A 24,848-nucleotide genomic window follows, 5' to 3' on the forward strand; every position below is an offset into this window, starting at 1 on the left:
TTATTCTTGAGGGAAGTTCATGGAACAATTAACAATCATTATGCTAAATATTATGTATAAGTTGAGCACCATGCACATATCCCAAAGGCTCTACTCAATTGGTTGGAATCTCGTGTTGATAACGTGTTATGAAACAATAAAAGAAGAAGAATATTGCAGAGAAAAGTAGAGAGAGAATTCTTATTGATTTTGGGATGAATTACACTGCAGTAGAACTCTCTATTTATAGGTAAAAAGTAACTTAGCCACAAAATAACAACCCATAGAATCTTTCTAAAAAATAGACATTCACCATAAATAAAATTATTTATATTACGTAGTAATATATTTAGTTCCATCTTTTGATTTGATTTGAATACCCCTTATAATAGAGCCGTCAATATGGGCTTGGCCCGTTAGGCCAGCCCAGCCCGTAATTTAGTAGGGCTGGGCTAGAATATTTGGAGCCCGTTTAAAAATGAGGCTTTTAAGCCCGACCCGAGTAAGCCCGTGGCCCGTGAGGCTTGACTGGGGCTGGGCCAGGCCGGCTCGTGGGCCTAATAAAATATTTATTTAAAATATATATATATATATATATATATAAAATAAAAAGTATAATGCCGTTAGAGATGGAAAGTCAGAATTGGATCTTTACTAAGAGGAATCAAAACGTGATCTTGAGAAGTTTCAAGAGATGGATGTTGTCATGTATTGGAAGGACCATTCTAGAAAATATCCCGATCTTTCAATGATGGTGTGTGATGTACTTAGTATTCTTATTACCATTGTAGCATCGGAATCAATATTTAGCATTGGTGACGTGTTCTTACAAAGTATAGAAGTTGCATTTATTATGAAAATGTCCAAACACTTGTTACTACTCGAAATTAGCTGCACAAGTTTTTCCAAACTCAAACTGGTAATATTTTTTTAATGTGAGTTTAAATATTATTAATTTTTAAAATTTTATTATTTTTAATATTTAATTAATTAATATTGCATATGAATTATAGATGAAAGTGAAGATGTTAAGACGTTGCCACAAACGGATTCAAATGTGTTTGATAGATGATGTGTTGGATATCTCATAAGCATCATGAACGTTCGCTTGAATAGTTTGTTTTAAGTTTTGACTTTTAGTGAATGAAATATAGTCTTATCTTTTACTTTTTTTAGTATTTATTGTGATATATTGGAAAAATATAAAAAGTTATTAAGTTTTGTGAATTTTTTCCAACAAGTATTTTTTAACTTTTAAATAATTATCGTTTTTTTAGGTTAGAACTTAAAGAAAAAATATAAAATTATAGTTTTAAAAATAATGGGCCCCGCGGACCACATAGGGCTGGGGTAGGCTGACCATCATAAGGCCCGTCAAAATGGTGGGCTAGCCCAGTCCAGCCCATCAATTGCTAAAGCCCACATGGGCTAGGCTGGGCTAGCCCGGCCCGGCCCATATTGACACCTCTACCTTATAACCTCTACATTATCCTTTTCGTGAAGCAAAAGATGTCGAGTCAAATAGATATTATCATAGGAAACCTCCGAAGGTATGTTGTTGAGTGATCTTTGATAGACGGAAGTAATTGGAGTTTGCTATTGCTGTTAGAGCTCTCTGCTGCAAAACATAATGCTAGTGCTGCTAACAATAAAGTTGTACATTGTTTTTGTTTGCAGTCTTTGTTATTCTTTCAAACACTCATTTATAATGGTGATGTCTGAATCAGTTTGTGCACTCCTCGGTTAATATGTATCAGGTTACTTTGCCCACCTAGCTTGGGTAACTAAGTTTAAGGTACACCAAAATACTTATTGACATGAACAACTTCATTTTCTCTATGCTTCTCACTAGTATAATAGTAGTAAAGAATGTACAAACCTGTGTTACGTTCTCGAACATCGTCAATTAATCAGAGAAAGTTGTCCTTGTGACTAATGGGGTAAATATTAGTGGTCTTTTCACTTATCCTCATCTTAATTAATCGTGTCTTGAACTGCATAATGATTTTATTTATTTTTTTACTTTTTCTTTTTGGGATATCTAAGATAGTAGAGTTATTTTTAATTTTCTTCGGGTGAGCAGTAGCCAGTGGGAACTGGTGGGGTGTGGTTGACTGGTTGTATGCAGGGGCGGACGCACCTTGACTTAAGCGGTGTCATCCGACATCGCTTGATCGGAAAATTTTACTAAATATATGTGACGGCCCAAAGGGTCATCACCTGTTTCCTTATGCATTCCGTATCTCCGAGTCCTCGAAAATCTCATTTAGGGTTGTCTCGATTTGCGTGCGCAGTCCGGACGCGTAGCCGGAAGGCTCAAATATGAATTCTATGAGAAAAATGATAAATTTTGATAGTAATATGATTAATTTTGACTTCGGTCAATATTTTGGGTAAACGGACCCGGACCCATGATTCGACGGTCCCGGAGTCCATAGGAAAATATGGGACCTGGGCGTATACCCAGAATCGAATTTCGATGTCCCAAGCCCGAGAAATAAATTTTTGTGTAAAATTATTTTCTGGAATTAATTAAGGAAAATGAAAAGTGATTAGAAGACGATGGTATCGGGCCCGTATTTTGGTTCCGGTGCCCGGTACAAGTCTTATATATGATTAAGCGCTTTCTGTAGAATTTGGTTGAAAACGGACGTCATTTGACGTATTTCGAACTTAAAAATGGAAATTTAGTGTTTTTATGAAAAATTGAAAGAGATCTTGAGTTTTGAGGCTTGATTCTATGTATACGATGTTGTTTTGGCGATTTGATCGCACAAGTAAGTCCGTAGGATATTTTTGAGGTTGTGTGTATGTTTGGTTTGGAGACCCGAGGGCTCGGGTGAGATTTGGATAGGTGTCGAGTTGTATTTTGAACCTTTGTAAAATCTGGTGTTTTTCAGTTCTGCATGCTTCGCATTTGCGAAGCCAGCATTCGCAAATGGGAACTCGCAATTGCGGGATTTTCATCGCAAAAGCGAGACTTCACCTGGGCAGCAATCTTCGCAAATGCGAAGAAATTCATCGCAAATGCAATGCCTGCCTATGAGCTCAGCATTCGCAAATGCGAACAATTGTTCGCAAATGCGCTACTGGGTCGTCGCAAATGCGACATTATTTCCGCAAATGCGAACTTCCCACAGTTCTTCAGAGTTCGCAAATGCAAACTCATCTTCGCATTTCCCAGACCTGCAGGGTTCGCAATTGCGAACCCATGTTTGCATTTCCCACATCTGAGGCCTGTATTTTTCATACTTAGACGATTTTAAACTTTATTTTTCACAATTTTTCAAGACCCAAACCCCATAGGCGATTTTTCAAGGACCAAACTTCTTCCAAATCATTGGTAAGTCGATTTTTACTTAATTTCTTCAATCATTTACATCATTAAACATGTTTTCATCTTAAAATCAAGGATTTTTATGGGTGAAAATGGGGATTTTGGGTAGAACTTAGGTTTTCTTAAAATTGGAGATTTGGACCTTAATTTGAGGTCCGATTTCAAAATAAATCATAGATATGGAATCGTGGGGGAATGGGTAATCGGGTTTTGGTTCGAACCTCGGGTTTTGACCACGTGATCCCGGGGGCATTTTGGGAATTTTTGAGTAAAACTTTGGAAAATTCATTTTTATGCATTCAAATTGATTCGATTAGCATTTGTTGATACATTCAAGTAATTTATGACTAGATTCGAGCGATTTTGTGGTGGATTCGAGGGGCAAAGCTATACTAGAGGCTTGAGTTGAGTTTGAAGCATCGAGGTAAGTGTTCGGTCTAACCTTAGCTTGAGGGAATAGGAGTTGAGTCTTGTTGGCTACTTGCTAATTGTCGAATACGGTGTATAGGCATGGTGACGAGTATCTATACATTGGTGCCTAGCAAGACCGTGAGTTCTTAAAATGTGATTATCATGATTTTGTTGTGAATTCCATGTTTAATTGAGGATTTCTATATATTGTAAAGAACATGTGAAAGACATTATGATCATTTGATTTCGTGGAGTATTGGCTCGGTTGTGATACGAATTGAAAAGGTATACGAGATTATGAATTCTTTGGAGCATTGGCTCAGGGGATAAAGTGAGATATGAACTAAGAAATGAAAGAAAGCTAATGAGTTATTGATTATTCCCTTGCCGGGATGTTTTGCTGTTTGGTTGACTTTTCTCCATTGCCGGGATATTAAAAGTGTTGTTATTGTTTCCCTTGCCGGGATCCCTATCTCTGTTTGTTTATTCCCTCGCCCCATTGTTTGTGATTGTTGTTTGGGTGAGGAAGAGTGATAAAGCACGAAGGGTAATGTCGTGCACGATTGTGAGATGAATACTAATGCACGAAGGAACATTCCGTGCCATGATATGAATACTAATGCACGAAGGATCATTCCGTGCCATGATATGAGTGTTTATGCACGAAGGATCATTCCGTGCCATCATTTTGTGAGGTAAAGCACGAAGGGTGATGCCGTGTACTTTATATGATTGATTTGGTGAGAACAAGAGTAAAAGCACAAAGGGTGGTGCCGTGCTTCTGTCGATTTCTTATTCTCGTTGATATTGTAGTTGTACAGTTTCATTCCTTATTTATTGATTTTATATCTGAACTGTTATAGACCCTACAGCATGCTTCCCCCCCCCCTTTGACTGGTTAATTTCTGTGTTTCTACTTTATTGCATATATATATAGAACTGCACAGGTTGATCGGTAGTCCGGTCCTAGAATCGTCATTACTTTGCCAGGGTTAAGCCAGGCACTTACCAGCACCTGGGGTCGGTTGTGCTGATATTACACTCTGTGCATCTTTTTGCATAGATCACGATGCCGGAACAGTTTTTGGATAGCAGTAGTGGATTTGGGAGTTGACTTCAGTCCAGAGACATCGAGGTAGCCTTGCTGACGTCCGCAGGCCCGGAGTTTCTTCTATCTTAATTTTAGTTTGTTATCCTTTGTACCGGGGCAAACCGAACTATGTTTTTATTCAGACATTGTATTTAGCATTTCCTAGACGTTCGTGAGTTTGTGACTCCAGTTCTTGGGTAGAGTTGTATTGGACTTCCGCATTGCTTTCAGTTTATTTATATTCAAGACTTCCGCTTTTCTATTAAATGTTTCGTTGTTTTTAATAATGTCGATGTTTGCTAAAAGAGGTAATAAATAATTGTCTTGCCTAGCTCCTAATAGTCGGCGTCATCACGACTCTCGAGGGTGGAAAATCCGAGTCGTGACAATATATGAGTACTAACTGATATGCAAAGATAAGTGCTTACAAATAAAATAAAGTGACACTGCCTAACAGAATATGCTCCTAGCTTAGTTGGTCGGGCGATGTTCCTTTCTTAGAAGGATCTGGAGTTCGATTCCCAGTTGTGATAGTTCTTAGTCTTTTTAGATCTTTTTAATCACGGCTAAAAAGATAAAAGGAAAACAAAACCACTAACTCATGATGTGCTTACAATATTTGAGCCACAATAAATTATTTTAAAGGTAATTATTTTAGCTATTAGGTGCAAGTTGCGATTTTGAGAATTGGGCATGCTATTTGCAGAATCAAATGAATGGCGTGTTTTTGAGTGATGTTTGATGCATTATATAAAAAAGTATTTAGTATTAATTCTAACAAGACTATTATAATACATTTAAAATATTGAAAACTTGTCAAGTAGAATTGTAATGTACATGAATTTTGTTTTATTCATATATTATAATTTGTGGTTTTGAATTTTTAATACGATATCATTACAATAATTCGTTCAGTTGATCATGTCTTTAAATATCGACACCGCTTATAAAATTTTTTGCGTACGCCCCTGGTTGTATGTGTTTAGAGACGGAGCAAGAATTTGAAGTTTATGATTTGAGGCCCGGGGGTGTTGTTAGTAATAGGCAACAAAAACTGAGCATTTAAATGTGCAGAGACAAAAAAACATATTTTCCAATCCTAACACATCCCATTAGTAGTTTAGTACAAGAGAAACTGCCTCAGGTTTTGCTGCAATTTCCAGCTCTACACAGTCAGAATATTTTCTCAACTAAATATAGCAAAATACACACACACACACACAGACAAAATATATGGAATTAAGCTTAAATTAAAGAGCAGCAAGCTGCTGAATGTTGATAGGATAAACAAGCTCAGGACCACCATTAAAAGCTCTCCTTCCAAATAAGATATTCACTGCTTCAGTTGGGTGAAATGCATCCCAAAATATGTATTGATCTCTGTTTGGACATGGTGTTTGCAATGGTAAACATGTTATTTGTCCTCTGTTTCTCCCTATTCCGCAGCACCCTCTATTTATCACACTAAATCCTGCAATTACAAACAAGTCTGAGTCGGCTATATAAATTCTAAATATTCATGTTACTCCAAAAGGCTTCTCAACAACAACAATAACAATAACAACAGACCCATTATATTCCTACAGGTGGGGTCTGGGGAGAGTAGTGTATATGCAGACCTTAGCCCTACCGAGTGAACTTAGAGAAGTTGTTTCCAATAGTCGCTTGACTCAGAAAAGGTGAGAAGGAGAGGAAGAAGAAGAAGAAAAAGAAAGAAAAGGAGGGAGAAAAGAATAAGTAGTACCAAATAGTAACAACAGAGAAATACAATAACGGAAATGAACTATCCAAAGGGCTTCTCATGAGTTCAATATCATAAGAAGAAATAATTAGATAAGGAAAGTTGTAAATATTTACTTACCATATCGTCTGTAATTGGTAAGGAGATCTTGGAACATATTCTTAATGTCAGCGTAGATGAATTTTGAACCAGGAAGATTGGTATTTAAGTTGCTAAGCATTGACTTAACATTGTTACTGAATGGCAAAACAAGCTGATTCACTTCCTCTGAGCACACATTACCATTACCCTGTGCAAGAATACTTGGAATACAACCCATTAGTCCTACTCCACCAATCACAAATTTTCTTGCTCCCAAATTATACAATCTCTGCAATTTAAAATAAATAAATAATATAATAACATTAATTAGATAGTAAAAGAAGGTATTCATAAAGAAAAAAAGCATTAAAAAAAAGGATACGCCAGCCCAGTACACAAAGTATCTCGTACTCACGTAGGGTTTGGGGAAGGGCCATACCCCAAGGGGCGTGATGCAGACAACCTATCCTAATGCAAGCATAAATGTCTGCTTCCGTTGCTCGAAAACCATGATCTATTGGTCACACAAAGACAATTTTACCATTGCTCCGAGGTATCTATGAAGAAAAAAAAGAATAATAAAAAAAAGGACAGGCAGCACAGTGCACGAAGCATCCTACATTTATGCAGGGTCCGCGAAAAAGCCAGACCCCAAGGGGTGATGTAAACAGTAGAGCTTTTTCCATGACTTGAACCCATGACCTATCGGTCATACTGAGACAACTTTACCGTTGTTTCAAAACTCCCCTCAAAACCCTAATACAAGTACTAATGACTGCTTCTATGGCTAGTACCCGTGACCAGTGGCGGAGCCACCTTATAGGAAGAGGTGTCAAATGACACCCCTTCGTGGGAAAAATACACTGTGTAGTTAGGTAAAAAAATAAATTATATGTATATATACATTGTATTGACTCTGCTTAATTTCCTTGTATGTTTACTTTTATATATTTTGACACCCCTTAACGAAAATTCTGGCTCCGCCACTGCCCGTGACCTATATAGGTCACATGGAGACAACTTTACTGTTGCCTCCAAAGCTCCCGTTAAAGGATAAAAAATAAATAAAGGAAGAAATATATATATCTTACAGTAAGCTGTTGGCTATATTGTTGAACCAAGAGATTGGCATATTGCTGAGGATTATAACGATTCTTAGTATCATAATTAGGCATTAGATAATTGTTGAGGTAGTCATTGCTTCCCATTCCAACAAAGAACATGCATTTGGCTAATGCTTGTGCTACATCTGGTGCACCAAGATTATCTGTGATTTGATCAAGTGTGTTCTCAAAGTTCTTGATTTGCCGATTGAATGGAATTCTCCCAACCTGGAATATAATATCCAAAATTAACAAAACTCAAATAATTATTAATTTAAGTTCCTTGTTGGATTTTCTTCTTGATCAATAACAACTGCAATATTGTCATCGTATCGAAATAAATATGAGTATATTAATTAGCAAATGCAATAATTAAGAACTTACAAAGTTTCTGCCAGTAATATCAAGAATCCCAGCAGCAGCAGAAGCATAGTTCACTCCATAGCGCATTTTATCTCCTGAAGTATCTGCTGAAGCTTCTGTGTATGCTGGAATGAGTGGCAGTCCTAGCAGTTCAGCTGTGCATGTACAAGCCAATTAAGTGTTAATATTAATTTTCTGATTTGTTTTCTTGCTCAATTATTATTATATTACTTAATTATATTCCCTTTAGGCAGTAATGAGCACAGTATATCAATCTAGCCATTCTTATTGTGAGCACCTAATTTTTGACCATATTTGAATTTTTATACTTTTTTTAGTATAAATATTTTAAAGTCTAATTTATATATTTAATGTTTATTTCACCTTTACAGGTTTTACCTAAGAAAATCAAAAATTACAAAAAGAGTTATATTTTTCTAAGTAGCAGCTTTATTCTTGCAAAAGAACGAAAAGTTTGAAAAAAAATATTGTTTCCATGTAGTTTAGTCGATTTCTACGTTAGAAATTTCAACCAAATAAATATTGAACAGTTACTATGTCTATTTTATTATTTTTAATTTAGTAATAGTAGTAGTATTTTATTTTATTTATTGATTACATAATTCCAAATCCTACACTCTCTCACGTGGTCTACTACCCTATTTTGTCTCTTGTTCTTTAAAATTTCCAAAAAAATAAAATAATCTCTTCAATTCATTTCTACCATTTTATAGAAGAGAATCTTTTCCATAACAAATTATGGGATATGTTTTTCAATTTAGTGGGACTATTTGGACTTTAACAACTTTTGAATTTACTCCCTCCCCATCACGTTTTTTACTAGAGGCACCATATTATTGTGATTCTTTGAATTGGCACAAAAAGATAACGCACAACACACATTTTTTTGACTCTTGCTCTCCAATTCACATCCCCAAAAAAAAAAACTCTATAAAAAATGCACACAAGCGGCGAGGAAACATCACCATTTTCTAGATTAAAACTAGCAACTCTTTCTCCTGCAATCAGCTGTAAAAATCAACCAAATGAAACTCCAGCAACTCACTGAAAAGCAACCCGAAAAAATCTACACAAAAACAGTCCAAAAGAGCTCCAAAAAGCCATAGACAATCAGCTGAAACTCCCATAAAAACAGCTCCAAAGAAGTGACCAAAAACACGACAATTCAGCCACCAAACCCTCCCGAAATAGAGCCAAAACAGCAGCTGAAGTTTCTGCCAAAAACAGCTCCAAGCAACTGCATAATCATGCCAAAAATGACCCCCATAACAGCAGTGAAATCGCCACTTCTTCCCCTCAGAAAATAGTCTGAAAACCATCACGATAGCTGTAGTCTTTCATCCAAAACCAGCAGCTCCTTCCTACTCTGTCAATCACTACAAACAAGCTGAGTTCGAGGCGGTTTAGTCAAGGTTCCTTGAGGTTCCGACAAGGCATTTGGTTTCCTGTTCGAGGTTCTCGTTTGCTTGACGATTCGATAACACTTACAACTGTAAAGGTTCGATCTTGTTTCAGATTTGATGTAAATGTTTGAATTCTTAATTTGTTGTTTTGGTTGGAATTGTTTTTTTACATGTTTTGATTAGTTATTTCTTTATTACTTCTTTTTCCATTTGTTTAGCGAGTTCTTTCATGAGATTTGCATATTGTTGGTTCCCTGTTTACTCTTGAGTTGTGAACAATATTGCTTTATTTGGTCAATTGGAGTTCATCCTTTGCTATGTGGTCATACATGTTTTATGGTGCTATTTGGTTCATTTTAATCCGTTGGTAATTAGTGTGCAGCAACTTAACAATAATATGATATGTAAATGAACTCATTTATGTGATTAATTGTTCACTTTGATCATTTATGCAAACTTAATGAGTAGTCAATTGTTGTAATCTCATACTCAGTTATGTTGAGTTTGGACGCCTGTGCTTGAGGCATGATATATGGTGGCAGATTACTCTCTCATTTGGGGAAAGCTTGTATGTGAATGTGAGGAAAATGAACCTTTACCCCCATGCGATTGAGCTAGTATTGCAAAGCCCAGTTAATTCTAATTTATTTGCTGCCCACCTCTGCCTATTTCTATAAGTTCAATGTCTCAACTTTTGTTTCTTTATCAATTACGGTAAGCATGTCCTTGTAATATAGTAATTATATTTGTCTTTCCTTGCCTTTTTCGTTGGTTTGATATCTTAAGTTGGTAGGAATAGTCGATAAGTTTAATGTAGGGAATTGTTTTATTTTATTTAATTTATAGATTGTTTATCTAATTCTTGAAGGTCAGATTGTAACATTAGCTTCGACTTCAAGTATCATTTTTTATAAATAATTTCATGGTAGCTGAAGTCATACATCTTCGCAATAATTCTATATTTATAATTAATAACCACACAATGAATCTCAAACTAGTTTAAAGAATAACTAACTTTTGAATATCATAGCATGCTTTAGGCACACCTTTAATCAATTATCGCGATTGTGTACACGTTCGCATAACATAATTACGATTCCCAAAAATTAAAATTAAGGTATGCGTCCGTGCAAATTTGGCCAAGTAACCTTAAATAATTAAGTGTTATTAGTTGTGTACACGTACGCGTGACATGACTTTGACATACCAAACAAAATGAGTACACGTACGCGTGACTCGTTTCAAGATAATTCCATAATCACGAATAATCAAGCAAGTAAAAAGCAGTAAAAGGTAAAAATGTACATAGGTTCTAAGATGAGCAATTAAAGAATTAATTCAAGCCAAATGTAGTCAATAAAGCGACTGTGCTAGAACCACGGGACTCGGGGAATGCCTTACACCTTCTCCCCGGTCAGCAGAATTCCTTATCCGGACTTTGTTTTCGCAGACCAATAATAATAGAGTCAAACCTTCCTTTGAATAGGGATTCAAATAAAAGGTGACTTGGAACACCGGCAAAAATCAGTTCCAAGTGGCGATTCTGTAAATAAAATAATCCTTATTTCAAATTTGTCACTTTAATTGGAAAAGCTCTTTAACCCACAATCTATAACACGCATATCTCTTTTGGAGGGGTAAAAAAAGGGGTGTGACAGCATTTGGGATTTAAAATAAACCGGTGATTTAGGACACCAATTAAAATATTCCAAGTGGCGGCTCTGATAAATAAATAATCTCATTTCGAATAATGTCACTTATATTAAAAAAACTCCCTTATTTCTCTTTCGACGGTATGTAAAAGGGAGGTGTGACACTTATAACTTCTGTTTGGCTATATTGATGAAGTTACATACAGGTTAAAAGGGTATTACATGGAAAGATTCTTTCAATTACAATCAGAGGCGAACCTACTTGTAACAATATATACGAGGGGTCACTGGACCCGTAAGCTTCAGTAAAAATCTTGTATATGTATGTATTTATACCTTGAAATTTGTACTATACTAATTTTTCGGTCGGTTATTTTATAAAATTTGTACTATATTAATTTTTCGGTTGTTCTATTATGTATAACCAAAATTAGACTTTTTTAAACCGTCCAATCATGTCGGTTTCTCTTCGGTATCGGTACAACTCAGTTAATATTTGGTATTTTTTTAAATATCATGTAAAAATCACTAGTAAAAGTAAAATGTCATAACATACATATTTTTATAGGACTTAGCAAAACTCTCTAGATAATTTTACTGTTTAAATGGTGATGAATTAAGAAAATATAAAAGATGACCAAAATATAGATCCATCAACTACTCTACAACAGTGTAAAAGAAACTAAGTAAAGACAGAAAAGATAAATCACACGAGTAAATTTTTTTTTAGCTAAGGTGTGACTCATGAATAAAGTCTATAATATTCAAAAAGATAAATCTAAATTATACGAAAGGAACCATATTCAATACATAGTAGTTTGCTACTCATAACTGCTAGAATACTTTGTGTCTTGCTAGTGAATATGTTAGAAATAATTTAATTGCAGTAGGAGTAGCATATTAGATTTGGGAATTAGTGTTCTGATTTTAATTACTTGTTGGCTTGTAACATTTTTCATAATTCCTAAGCCCAAGGGAAAATTTAATTATTATTTTTAAACGTAACATATATATTTTCCACATGTAAATTTATTCGGTATGGTTTGGTATTTTTTCGGTTTATTTTCATAAAATAAAAAATCTACCCGAATTATCGGTCCGGTTGTAAATTTATATAAAAGCATACGATTTTATTAATAGAAACATAAAAATCTGTTTGGTACAGTACGATTTGGTCGGTTTAGTCGATTTCAAATATCTATTTTTGTAATAGTTCATAATTTGAGTAGCCTATACCTATTTTCGCGCGTGAGTGGAAATACTGATTCGTATTAAGTGGCAGGAGGCAGCTGCTTTGTTTTCTGATTCAGTCAATTGGATCCTCCATTATATACTTCAAAGCAAAACCTGCATTGGATAATCAAGATATTAGCATACATTCAGCTTTCTTCCTAGTCATCAAGAACCTGAAATGAACAAAAGAACTATTCGAATGAAGAAGAAGAGACTGTCTGACTCCCACATCGTAAAAGAAAGATTAAGCCAAACTTCTTGTTAGATATAAAAGGTTACTTAAGTAGACTACAAAACTCACGCAGCCACGCAGTGAGCACAAAGCGAACTATTCTTTCGCCTTTTACTAAAGAATACCGTGCGCGCGCTGCATTCAGTGGCATACGCCAATTTTTGGAGGGGTTCTCAAATTGAGTGCCCCCTACAACTCCAGTTTTAATCTTTGATGATACATAGGGTTGTAAGTTGAATTAATTGGAAGACTTTGTTTGTTTTTCTATGTTAATCTTTTTTGAATGAAAATGATAATTTATCACTGTATTTGTTTAATAGAAGGAAAGCATTCAGAAGCAACAAGAGTTAAATTAGGCTTTTGTATGCAATGTCAAGTACTCTAATACAATCTTACAAAAAGTTCTCTTAAAGTTAACTTCTACCTATAAACAAAACCACATTAATCTCCAACTAATTTCATTCTGCCCTTTTTCATATCTTCGTGTGATATTAAATTGAAGGGGAAAAGGAAAGCAAGGGGTTATATGTTTGTACATAAAATTATTATATGGATAAGCATCTTAATTATACTTGAAATAAACAACATTCAGTAACAATAAATTGTTTTGAAGATTGACCCAAAAAAAATGTTTCGGAAAGAATATAAGAAGGATAGATTAAGCACTAGATGTCCCTCATCGGCTGGCAAAATGAAAAAACAGGTAGTTGGAGGGGTATAGAACCATGGCAAGGAGCTACGTTAAACATACTTACCTGGACGGGGTCAATGGGCGATCAATAAGACTCATGGCCTAGGTTGGTGACCTCCATTGCACTTTGGAGGGGTACTTGCCTAAGGTCGACCCAAGTGGCCGAGCCTACGTCATAATTTGTGCTAGCGGGGGCCTGCGTTCACGCGGCCGCTACCCAATTCTTCACCTAAAGTTTTTCTACTCAATGGTATTTGAGATTCGTAGTTCTACATAGTTCTGCGACATTTCAGCTGATGATCATCTATTTGTTCGAATTCATAAATAAAAACTTTATAAGTTCAACGTTTAAAGTTCTTAGTATTGAACCTATTTTATTTTAAAGTTATGGATTCAGTTGCAATTTTAGTGAATTTAACTACTAGATTCAGATGAATCCAGTAATATAACATGACACACCCTCTTATTTATAGGTATCCTATGCAACATTTCATCATAATCAGGTTATGAGCATTTATTTCTTCTAAATCAACAAGAAACCAAAACAAATCAAAGCTTAAATACTATGCAAATGAATCAAATGATGAAGGAGACAGAATAAGAAAGCCGCTTCTATTTGAGATGCAGACTTTCAACCACATCATTAAGTGAAGGAAATGTTAGAGGAGATTGAAGAAGAAAAAGAATAAGCAGACCTATACTTTGATGCTAACAAAGTTCAATAGGACTTGGCAAAAGAAAAGAGTGCAGAGTCTCCCACATCGAAATAAAAAGAATAAACCCAAACTTTTTGTTACATATAAAATGTTAGCACAAGTAGTGTGACAAACTCACGCAGCCATGCAGTGAGCCCAAAGCGAACTATTCTTTCGCCTTTTACTAAAGAATACCGTGTGCAGGCTGAACTTAGTGGCATACGCTAATTTTTGGAGGGGTTCTCTTCTTTGAGTACCCCTACAAATCTAGTTTCAATGTGATATTCCAAAGTGACATGAAAGGTTATTGAGGTTTTATGATGGTATTTTTTCCGTAATTAAAAAAATGTAATTACCAAGTAAAACTCTCAAAAAAGAAAGATAAAAGAAAGCTTGGACATAGAGCTCCTAGCAGTCGAAAACCAAAACAGAACATCCTCATCATCTAGACTAGCAATAAATCTTCTGAGGATAGAGATTCAATTCTCCAAGTCGGATAGCTAGCTTTGTCTAGTCATTAGGGAGTTCTTTCCGTGACTAATCTGATTGTTAAGCTTTGATCATTGTGTTCTAATAATTGTGAACAGAGATAAATCCTTCCTAATTGTGACAAGGCATAGTCAAACAAAATATATAAAAAAACTCATCAAAAAATTTGGCATGTCCAACGCAAGGCCGTAGGAATACCTATGAGTCCGTCAACTACCTTGGATAAAGATAAAGACGGTAAGAGTGTTGATGAAACAATGTATCAAGGTATGATTGGCTCTCTACTCTATCTTATTGCTAGTTGACCAGACATTATGTTTAGCGTTTGCAAATGTGCAAGATATCAGTCAGCTCCTAAAGAATCTCACTTGACTGATGTTAAACCTATCATCAGATATATGATAGGGACAGTTGACTATTGATTATGGTGCGAAAGTTTAGATACTTTTGATCTCAAAGGTTTTTCAGATGCAGATTTTGTAGGAGATAAAATTGACAGGAAAAGCACAAGTGAAACGTGCCAATTACTTGGAAAATCTCTTATATCCTGGCACAACAAGAAACAAAGTGTGATGACCCAAAAGGGCCATCTCTTATTTTAGAAGTCAAAACTGTGTTCTGAGGTCTTAAAAACCTCATTTACTTTTACCTCGATTTGCTTGTACAGTCCGGGCGCGTTTCCGGAAAGCTTTTATGTGAAATTTAAGAAAAATAATGAATTTAGCCTTCAAAATTGATTAAAGTTGACCTTGATCAACATTCTTGGTAAACGGACCCAGACCCGTGATCTGACAGTCCTGTAGGGTCCGTAGTAAAATATAGGACTCGGGCGTATGCCCAAAATCGAATTCTGAAGTCCCTAGCTCGAGAAAAGAATTTTTAAAGAAAATTATTTGCTGGAAAATATAAAGACTTTTTCAAATGAAATGATGCGTGTTCTTGAGGGTATCGGGCCCCTAATTTTGGTTCTGGACCCCCGTACAAGTTTAAAATAATAATTAAGTCGAATCTGTGAAATTTGATAAGAATCGGAGTTGATTTGGTATAAATCGGACCTTTAGTTGAGAAAATGAAAATTTCAATGTTCTTAAAGAATTTCATAAATTTGAGGTTAAATTCGTAATTGTTGATGTTATTTTGATGATTTGATCGCACAAGTAAGTCCGTATGATATTTTTAGGCTTGTGTGCAAGTTTGGTTTGGATCCCCGAGGGCTCGGGTTAGTTTTGGATAGGCCACGGGGTGATTTGGACGTAGGAAAATGCAGTTGTGCATTTGGTATTTTGCGCAGGCCTCTGATCTTGCAATTGCGAGATCAGGCTTCGCAATTCCGAAGTGGTCAGGCCTGGGAAATGCGATCAAAATGTCGCAATTGCAAACCAAGCCTGGGCAGGCCCTCATCGCAAATACGAGCTCAGGGCTGGAAAATGCGAAGGCTGTCACATCGCAATTGCGACGTTTCCTTCACAAATGCGAAGATAGCAGGATTTCAAAAGGTTCGCAATTGCGAACCCCTGATCGAAATTGCGATAACTGTACCTGTTAAGTGAGATTTCAGACGGGATTTTTCATCATTTTACAACTTTCTCAAACCCTAAACATCCTTAGAAGGTTTTTCAAAGGCTCAAACTTCTCCGAATCATAAGTAAGTGGTTTCTAACTCATTTTCTTCAATCTAATCTATCTTTTTACATAATTTCACTTCAAAATCTTAGGTTTTCATGGGAAAATTGGGTGTTTTTGAGTAGAAATTAGGATTTTCAAATATTGAAAACTTGGACCTTAATTTAAGGTCGGATTTCAAAACTAATTGCATATTTGAGTTCATAAGTGAATGGGTAATCGGGTTTAGGTTCGAACTTCGGGTTTTGACCAAGCGGGTTGGGGGTCGATTTTTGACTTTTTGGGAAAAACAATGGGAAACCTATTTTCATACATTAGAATTGGTTTATTTAGCATTTATTAATGTTATTAAGTAAATTATGACTAGATACAAGTGGATTGTAAGTAGAACCGAGAGGTAAAGCGGTAATTGAGGCTTAATCTTGTCCGTGGAATTGAGGTAAGTGTTTGGCCTAACCTTAGCTTGAGGGAATATGAGTTGTGGTCTTATTTGCTATGTGTTAGTATTGAGTACTACGTATAGGTGTGGTGACGAGTACCTATACGTTGGTGTCAAGAATGCCCGTGATTGTTATACCATTATTGTTATGACTCTATTATGCACTGTCCATGTTTAAATTGATAATTATCGATGTTGGACAAGGCTTATGATAATTTCTTGGTAAGTGACCATTGTTGAGTATTGACTCAAGTTGAGACTTATTTTGTGATGTTAACTGTTGAAAATGAAATTGGTTATAACTGATTCCCTTGCTGGGATGTTATTGTTGATATTATTGATTCCCTTGCCGGGATGTTATCGCTGATTCCCTTGCTGGGATGTATTGTTTCTATTATTTGGGTGAGGAAGAGTGTAAAACACGAAGGTGATGCCATACATGATATTGTGAATGAGTGTAATGCACGAAGGGTGATGCCTTGCGATATTATGAGTATTAATGCACAAAGGGTAATACCGTGCCATGATTATGAGAGGTAATGCACGAAGGGTGATGCCATGCCATTTTTGTTGTTTCATATGGTGATGACGAGAGTAAAAGTACGAAGGGTGATGCCGTGCACGTGTTACCATGTCATTATTCTTGTTGATATAGATATGATGTTTATTATGCTTCTTTATTGGTTTATTGTTAGAATCTGATATTCCCCGCAGCATGTCCACTTCCCACCTTATTCTGTTGATTCCTGTTATTACGATTCTCTTTGTATATGATTTAACTGCACATATTTATATGGTTGTCGTGGTCTAGCCTCGTCACTACTTCGCCGAGGTTTTGCTCGATATTTATTAATATATGGGGTCAGTTGTACTAATGCTACACTCTGTACTCTTTTGTGCAGATTTCGGTACTAGACCCGATGAGTAGCTGAGGTAGCTGCCTTTAGTCCAGGGAGACCAAGGCAGATCTGCTGGCGCCCGCAGAACCTGAAGTCCCCCTTCCCTGTTTTAGCTTTCCGCTGTCTCTTTTCATTCCGAGGACAATTGTACTTTACTTTCTAGACCAGTGTTTGTAGAAATTCGTAGATGTTCGTGAATTTGTGACACCAGATCCGTGGGTAGACATGTATTGGATTATTTGAATATGTTATAACTCTTCCGCACTTTTCATCTGTTTAACTTTAGTTGTTGTTTATATCTATTTTGGTTGATTGCTAATGGGTTTAAACCTTAACAGTTGGCTTGCCTAGCTTTCACGCGTAGGCACCATCACGACTCCCGAGGGCGAGAAATTCGAGTCATGACAAGTTGGTATTAGAGCTCTAGGTTGCTTAGGTCTCACAATTCATGAACAAGCTAGGTAGAGTCTGAGGGACCGTTACAAAGACATATGTGCTTATCCCCAAGAGACTACAGAGTATAGGAATAACTTCACATCTATTCTTCTCTGTCATGCGATTTGACTTTTCAATGCTAATTGAACTTCTACTCTGTTCTTTCGTAGATGGCGAGAACACGTGCTTCTTCATCCGCTAATCAGCAGCCCAAGTCCCCAATGGCTGCTCCTACGAGGGGCAGAGGCCGAGGCCAAGGCTCTGCTAGAGGCTCAGGTAGGGGCAGGGCTCAGCCCAGAGCAACAGCACCAGCGGCAGAGCCTCAGGAAGAGTTTGAGGAGGAGGCTCTAGCCCAGACTGTTCCAGCAGGGCTAGCTCAGGTCCTAGAGAGGTTCATCACTACCCCGGTACTCCAAGATGCTCTGGTCCGTCTAATAGGCCTTATAGAGAGTGTCACCTAGGCAGGCTTACTTCCTGTAGCACCAGATATCTCTCAGGCTAGGGGAGGAGCACAAACTCCCGCTACTCGCACTCCGGAGCTGATGGCTCCTCAGTTTCAGATTCTAGTAGCTCAGCCAGTTGGCGTAGTTTCGCCGAGTGTGGAAGCTCAGACCGAGGATGGATCCCCAGGACTAGTTAGACAGCTGTCATGAGGTTTTATAGAACATGGGGATAGTGGAGACCAATGGGGTTGACTTTGCTGCTTTCCATCTGCTAGGTTCCGCCAAGACTTGGTGGAGAGATTATTGTTTGGCTAGACCAGCTAGGTCACCGGCTTTGACTTGAGATCAGTTCTCTCAAATATTTCTGTAGAAGCTTCTATCTATCACTTAGAGGGAGAACTATTGGAGGCAGTTTGAGCATCTCCAACAGGTATCTATGACTGTCACTCAGTATGAGACCAGATTGGTTGCCTTGACCCATCATGCTCTTATTATACTTCCCACCGAGAGAGAGAGAGAGGGGGTGAGAAGGTTCATTGAGGGACCCGCTCAGCCCATTCGACTGCAGATGGCCAAGGTGACAGGGAGCGAGATTTCGTTTCAGGATGCGACCAATGTGGCTAGGAGAGTTGAGATGGTTCTAGCTCAGGGGAGCGGTCAGGGGTCTGACAAGAGGCCTAATCATTCTAGCAGGTTCAGTGATGCCTCGTTTGGAGGTAGGGATTCTTTTGGTAAGGGCCATCTTCCCAAGCAGTTTCATTCAGCACTTCAGGTTTCTCATGGTGCTCCAGTGGCCGTGGTTCTCATATGCAATATTCGGATAAGCTACCTTACAGTGCATCACTAGCTCCTATTAGTGCACCTCCACTCCAAAGTTTTCAGGATGGTTACTCAGGCCGTCAGGGTCAGCAGTCCCAGCAGCCGAGGGCTTGTTATACTTGTGGCGATACGAGGCATATTACTAGATATTTCCCTCGAGCACCGAACAGCTCTCAGCATTAAGGTTCTTATGCCATGTTTCAGGCACCGAGTGTTCCACCGCCCGCTCAGCCAGCTAGAGGTAGGGGTCGAGGTGTTAGAGGTAGAGGTCAGGCCATTAAAAGTAGAGGTCAGGCCGTTAGAGGTGGGGGTCAGACAGCTCGAGGTGGAGGCTATCCAGCAACAGGCTATCCTCGGGATGTAGTTCAGAGTGGTGGGGCCCAACCTCGATGTTCTGCTATTCCAGCTAGACCTAAGGCTGAGGCATCCGATGTAGTTATCACAGGTATGGTTTTAGTTTGCAGTAGAGATGCTTCAGTTCTATTTGATCCGGAGTCTACATATTCCTACGTGTCATCTTATTTTGCCCCTTATCTGGTTGTACCTCATGATTCTTTGAGTGCTCTTGTATATGTGTCTACACCGGTAGGTGATTTTATTGTGGTAAATCTTATTTATTGTGCTTGCGTGGTTGTTATTGGGGGTATTGAGACCCATGTCGATCTCCTACTTCTCGACATGGTAGACTTCTTTCATTTTGGAGATGGATTGGTTATCCCCTTATCATGCTATATTGGACTATCATGCCAAGACCGTGACCTTAGCATTGCCGGGGTTACCTCGTTTGGAGTGGAGAGGGACTCCTGGTCATTCTACCAGCAGGTTTATCTCATATATGAAGGCTCGGTGTATGGTTGATAAGGGATGTTTGGCCTATTTGGCGTATATTTGTAATTCTAGTACTGAGATTCCTTCTATAGATTCTATGCACGTTGTTCGTGAGTTTCCAGACATATTTTCTTCAAACCTGCCGGGGATGCCACCCGATAGGGATATTGACTTTTGCATTGATTTGGCTCCGGGCACTTAGCCCATTTCTATTCCGCCATATCGTATGGCCCCATCAGAGCTGAATGAATTGAAGGAGCATATGCAAGAATTGCTTGATAAGGGCTTCATCAGACATAGTGTCTTGCCCTGGGGTGCACCGGTGTTGTTTGTTAAGAAGAAGGATGGATCGTTGAGGATGTGCATAGATTATCGACAGTTGAACAAAGTTACCATAAAGAACAAGTATCCATTACCAAGGATTGATGATTTATTTGATCATCTTCAGGGTGTCAAAGTGTTTTCGAAGATTGATTTGAGATCTGGCTACCATCAGCTGAGGTTTAGGGCATCCGATGGCCCTAAGACAACTTTTCGCACTCGGTACGGGCATTATGAGTTCTTAGTGATGTCATTTGAGTTGACAAATGCCCCAGCAACTTTTATAGAGCTGATGAACCGGGTGTTCAAGCCTTATCTGGATTCCTTTATGATTATCTTTATTGATGATATTTTGATTTACTCTCGTAGCCGATAGGAGCACGAGCAACATCTTCAAGTCATTCTTCAGACTCTAAGAGACAGTCAGTTATATCCTAAGTTTTCAAAATGTGAGTTTTGGTTGAGTTCAGTTGCATTCTTGGGTCATGTTGTATAGCAGTGGGTATTCAGGTAGATTCTAAGAAGATTGCAGTAGTAAAAGACTGGCCTAGACCCACATCAGCCACAGAGACCTGGAGTTTCTTAGGTTTGGTGAGCTATTACCACCGGTTTGTGGAGGGGTTTTCATCTATTGCAGCCCCGATGACCAAGTTGACCCAGATGGGTGCCCAATTCAGGTGGTCATACGAGTGTGAGGCGAGCTTTCAGAAGCTTAAGACAACTTTGACCATGACGCTGATGTTGGTTTTGCCCATAGGTTCAGGGCCATATACCGTGTATTATGATGCATCACGTATTGCACTTGGTGCGGTGTTGATGCAGAATGGCAAGGTTATTGCATATGCTTCACGACAGTTGAAGATCATTGAGAAGAATTATCCGGTTCATGATTTGGAGCTAGCACTCATTGTTCACGCGCTGAAGATTTGGAGGCATTATTTATATAGCGTGTCGTGTGAGGTGTTCATGGATCACAAAAGTTTGCAATACTTGTTCAAGCAGAAGGAGAAAAATTTGAGGCAGAAGAGGTAGTTGGAGCTAATGAAAGACTATGATATCACCATCTTGTATCATCCGGGGAAGGCCAATGTAGTGGCCGATGTTTTGAGTAGGAAGTCAGCCAGTATGGGAAACCTTGCGTATATTCCGGTCGGTGAGAGACCGCTTGATTTGGATGTTCAGGCTTTAGCAAATCAGTTCGTGAGGTTGGATGTTTCTGAGCCCAGCCGTGTGCTAGCTTGCACAGTCGCTCGTTCATCATTATCTGAGTGTATCCGAGATTGGCAGTATGATAATCTTCATTTGCTTGTCCTTAGGGACACAGTGCGACACAGGAGTGCCGAGCAAGTTGCAGTGATTTAGTTTTAAGGATGCAGGGTCGTATTTGTGTGCCTAATGTGGACGGACTTCATGAGTTGATTCTAGAAGAGGACCATAGTTCCCGGTATTCCAGTCATCTGGATGCCGCTAAGATGTATCAGGATTTGCAGCAACATTATTGGTGGAGAAGGATGAGGAAGGATATTGTTGCGTATGTAGCTCGGTGTTTGAATTGTCAGCAGGTAAAGTACGAGCATTAGATACCTGGTGGTTTGTTCTAGAAGATCGAGATTCCGGAGTGGAAGTAGGGGCGTATCACTATAGACTTCGTTGTTGGACTCCCACAGACTCAGAGGAAGTTCGACGCAGTGTGGGTTATTGTGGATAGGCTGACTAAGTCAGCGCATTTCATTCCTGTGGCAGTTTTCTATTCTTCTGAGTGGTTGGCAGAGAGTTATATCCGTGAGATCGTTCGCCTTCATGGTGTGCCTGCGTCTATCATTTATGATCGAGGTACGCAGTTTACCTCACATTTCTAGAGGGCAGTGCAACATGAGTTGGGTACGCATGTCGAGTTGAGTACAACATTTACTCCTCAGACGGACGAGCAATCCGAGCGTACTTTTCAGATATTGGAGAATATGCTCTGAGCATTTTTATCGAATTTGGAAGTTCTTGGGATCAGTTCTTGCCATTAGCAGAGTTTGCCTATAACAATAACTATCAATTGAGCATCCAGATGGCTCCCTATGAGGCATTATATCGTAGAAGGTGTCGATCGCTAGTTTTGTGGTTTGAGCTGGGGGAGGCTTGGTTGTTTGGTACAGATCTACTATAGGATGCCTTGGACAAGGTTAGAATCATTCAAGATAGGTTTCATACAGGTCAGTCCAGGCAAAAGAGTTATGCCGACAGTAAGGTTCGTGATGTGGCATTCATGGTCGGAGAGCGAGTATTGCTTCGGGTTTCGCCCATGAAGGGCGTGATGAGATTTGAGGAGAAGGGCAAGCTAAGCCCTAGATTCATCGATCCGTTTGAGATTCTTAATCGAGTGGGAGAGGCGGCTTACGGACTTGCGTTGCCGCTGAGTTTATTAGCTGTGCACCTAGTGTTTCATGTGTCCATGCTTCGGAAGTATCACGGCGATCCATCCCACGTGTTAGACTTCAACACTGTCCAGTTGGACAAGGACTTGACCTATGAGGAGGAGCCGGTATCCATTCTAGACTGGTAGGTTTGTCAGCTGAGATCGAAGAATTTCCCTTTAGTTCGTGTGTAGTGGAGAGGTCAGCCAGTTGAGGCAGTGACCTGGGAGTCCGAGTCCAATATGTGGAGCCAATATCCTCATCTTTTCACTGACTCAGGCACTTTTCTATGTTCGTTCGAGGACGAACGGTTATTTTAGAGGTGGAGAATATGATGCCCAAAAGGGTCATCTCTTGTTTTAGAAGTCAAAACTGTGTTTCGAGGTATTAAAAACCTCCTTTTGTGTCACCTCAATTTACGTGCACAGTCTGAGCACGTTTCCGGAAAGCTTTTATGTGAAATTTAAGAAAAACAATGAATTTGGCCTTTGAAATTGATTAAAGTTGACTTTGGTCAACATTCTTTGTAAACGAACCCGGACCCATGATCTAATGGTCCCGTAGGGTCCGTAGCAAAAATATGGGACTCAGGCATATACCCGAAATCGGATTCTGAAGTCCCAAGCCCGAGAAAAGAATTTTTAAAGAAAATTATTTGCTGGAAAATATAAAGATTTTTTGAAATGAAATGATGTGTGTTCTTGAGTGTATCGGGCCTGTATTTTGGTTTCGGAGCCCGGTACAGGTTTAAAATAATAATTAAGTTGAATCTGTAAAATTTGGTAAGAATCGGAGTTGATTTGGTGTAAATCGTACCTTTAGTTGAGAAAATGAAAATTTCAATGTTCTTAAAGAATTTCATGAATTTGAGGTTAAATTCGTAGTTGTTGATGTTATTTTGATGATTTGGTCGCACAAACAAGTCCGTATAATATTTTTAGACTTGCGTGCAAGTTTTGTTTGGAGCCTCGAGGGCTTCGGTGAGTTTTGGATAGGCCACGGGGTGATTTGGACTTAGGAAAATGTAGCTGTGCATCTGGTATTTTTGCACAGGCCTCTGATCTCACAATTGTGAAGTGGTGAGGGGGAAATGCGACCAAAGTGTCGCAATTGCAAACTAGGCCTGGGCAGTCCCTCATCGCAAATGCGACCTCAGGGCTGGAAATTGCGAAGACCCTCACATCACAATTGCGACGTTTCCTTTGCAAATGCGAAGATAGCAATATTTCAAAGGGTTCACAATTGCGAACCCCTGATCGCAATTGCGATAATTGCACCTATGAAGTGAGATTTCTATCGGGATTTTTTTATCATTTTACGATTTTGTCAAACCCTAAACATCCTTAGGTGGTTTTTCAAAGGCTCAAACTTCTCCAAATCATAAGTAAGTGATTTCTAACTCATCCTTTTCCATCTAATCAATCTTTTTACATAATTTCACTTCAAAATCTAATGTTTTCATGAGAAAATTGAGTGTTTTTGGGTAAAAATTAGGATTTTCAGATTTTGAGGATTTGGACCTCAATTTGAGGTCGGATTTCAAAACTAATTGCATATTTGAGTTCGTAAGGGAATGGGTAATCGGGTTTTGGTTCGAACTTCGGGTTTTGACCCAGCGGGTCGGGGGTCAGTTTTTGACTTTTTGGGGAAAACAATAGGAAACCTATTTTCATGCATTAGAATTGGTTTATTTAGCATTTATTAATGTTATTAAGTAAATTATGACTAGATACAAGCGGATTGGAAGTGGAACTGAGAGGTAAAGTGGTAATTGAGGCTTAATCTTGTCCGTGGAATTGAGGAAAATGTTTGGCCTAACCTTAGCTTGAGGGAATATGAGTTGTGGTCTTATTTGCTATGTGTTAGTATTGAGTACGACGTATTGGTGTGGTGACGAGTACCTATACCTTGGTATCAAGCATTCCCGTGAGTCTTATACTATGATTGTTATGACTCTATTATGCACTGTCCATGTTTAAATTGATAATTATCGATGTTGGACAAGGCTTATGATAATTTCTTGGTAATTGACCATTGTTGAGTACTGGCTCAAGTTGAGACTTATTTTTTAAAGTTAACTGTTGAAAACAAAATTGATTATAATTGATTCCCTTA

At 38.3% G+C, this 24,848-nt stretch overlaps 1 protein-coding gene and 3 non-coding genes across 4 annotated transcripts; 3 read left to right on the forward strand and 1 right to left on the reverse strand.

Moving 5' to 3' along the window:
* Positions 1-6,067: 6,067 nt before the first annotated feature.
* LOC104249408 (GDSL esterase/lipase At1g71691-like) lies at positions 6,068-9,445 on the reverse strand. Its single transcript, XM_070168743.1, has 5 exons — positions 9,205-9,445; positions 8,127-8,260; positions 7,731-7,970; positions 6,679-6,928; positions 6,068-6,288 (listed from the first exon to the last, which is right to left on the reverse strand). Exons 1-5 carry the CDS (start codon positions 9,443-9,445, stop codon positions 6,068-6,070), a joined length of 1,086 nt encoding a protein of 361 aa, XP_070024844.1.
* Positions 9,446-12,717: 3,272 nt separating this feature from the next.
* On the forward strand, positions 12,718-12,833 carry LOC138888879 (U5 spliceosomal RNA). Its single transcript, XR_011406448.1, has one exon. It is a non-coding gene; the product is annotated as a U5 spliceosomal RNA (small nuclear RNA).
* A 560-nt stretch (positions 12,834-13,393) lies between these two features.
* On the forward strand, positions 13,394-13,554 carry LOC138888857 (U1 spliceosomal RNA). Its single transcript, XR_011406432.1, has one exon. It is a non-coding gene; the product is annotated as a U1 spliceosomal RNA (small nuclear RNA).
* A 619-nt stretch (positions 13,555-14,173) lies between these two features.
* LOC138888880 (U5 spliceosomal RNA) lies at positions 14,174-14,290 on the forward strand. The gene has a single exon (XR_011406449.1). It is a non-coding gene; the product is annotated as a U5 spliceosomal RNA (small nuclear RNA).
* Positions 14,291-24,848: the final 10,558 nt, after the last annotated feature.

This window comes from Nicotiana sylvestris, chromosome 3, assembly GCF_000393655.2.
Source record: "Nicotiana sylvestris chromosome 3, ASM39365v2, whole genome shotgun sequence".
NCBI classification, from domain to species: Eukaryota; Viridiplantae; Streptophyta; class Magnoliopsida; order Solanales; family Solanaceae; genus Nicotiana; species Nicotiana sylvestris.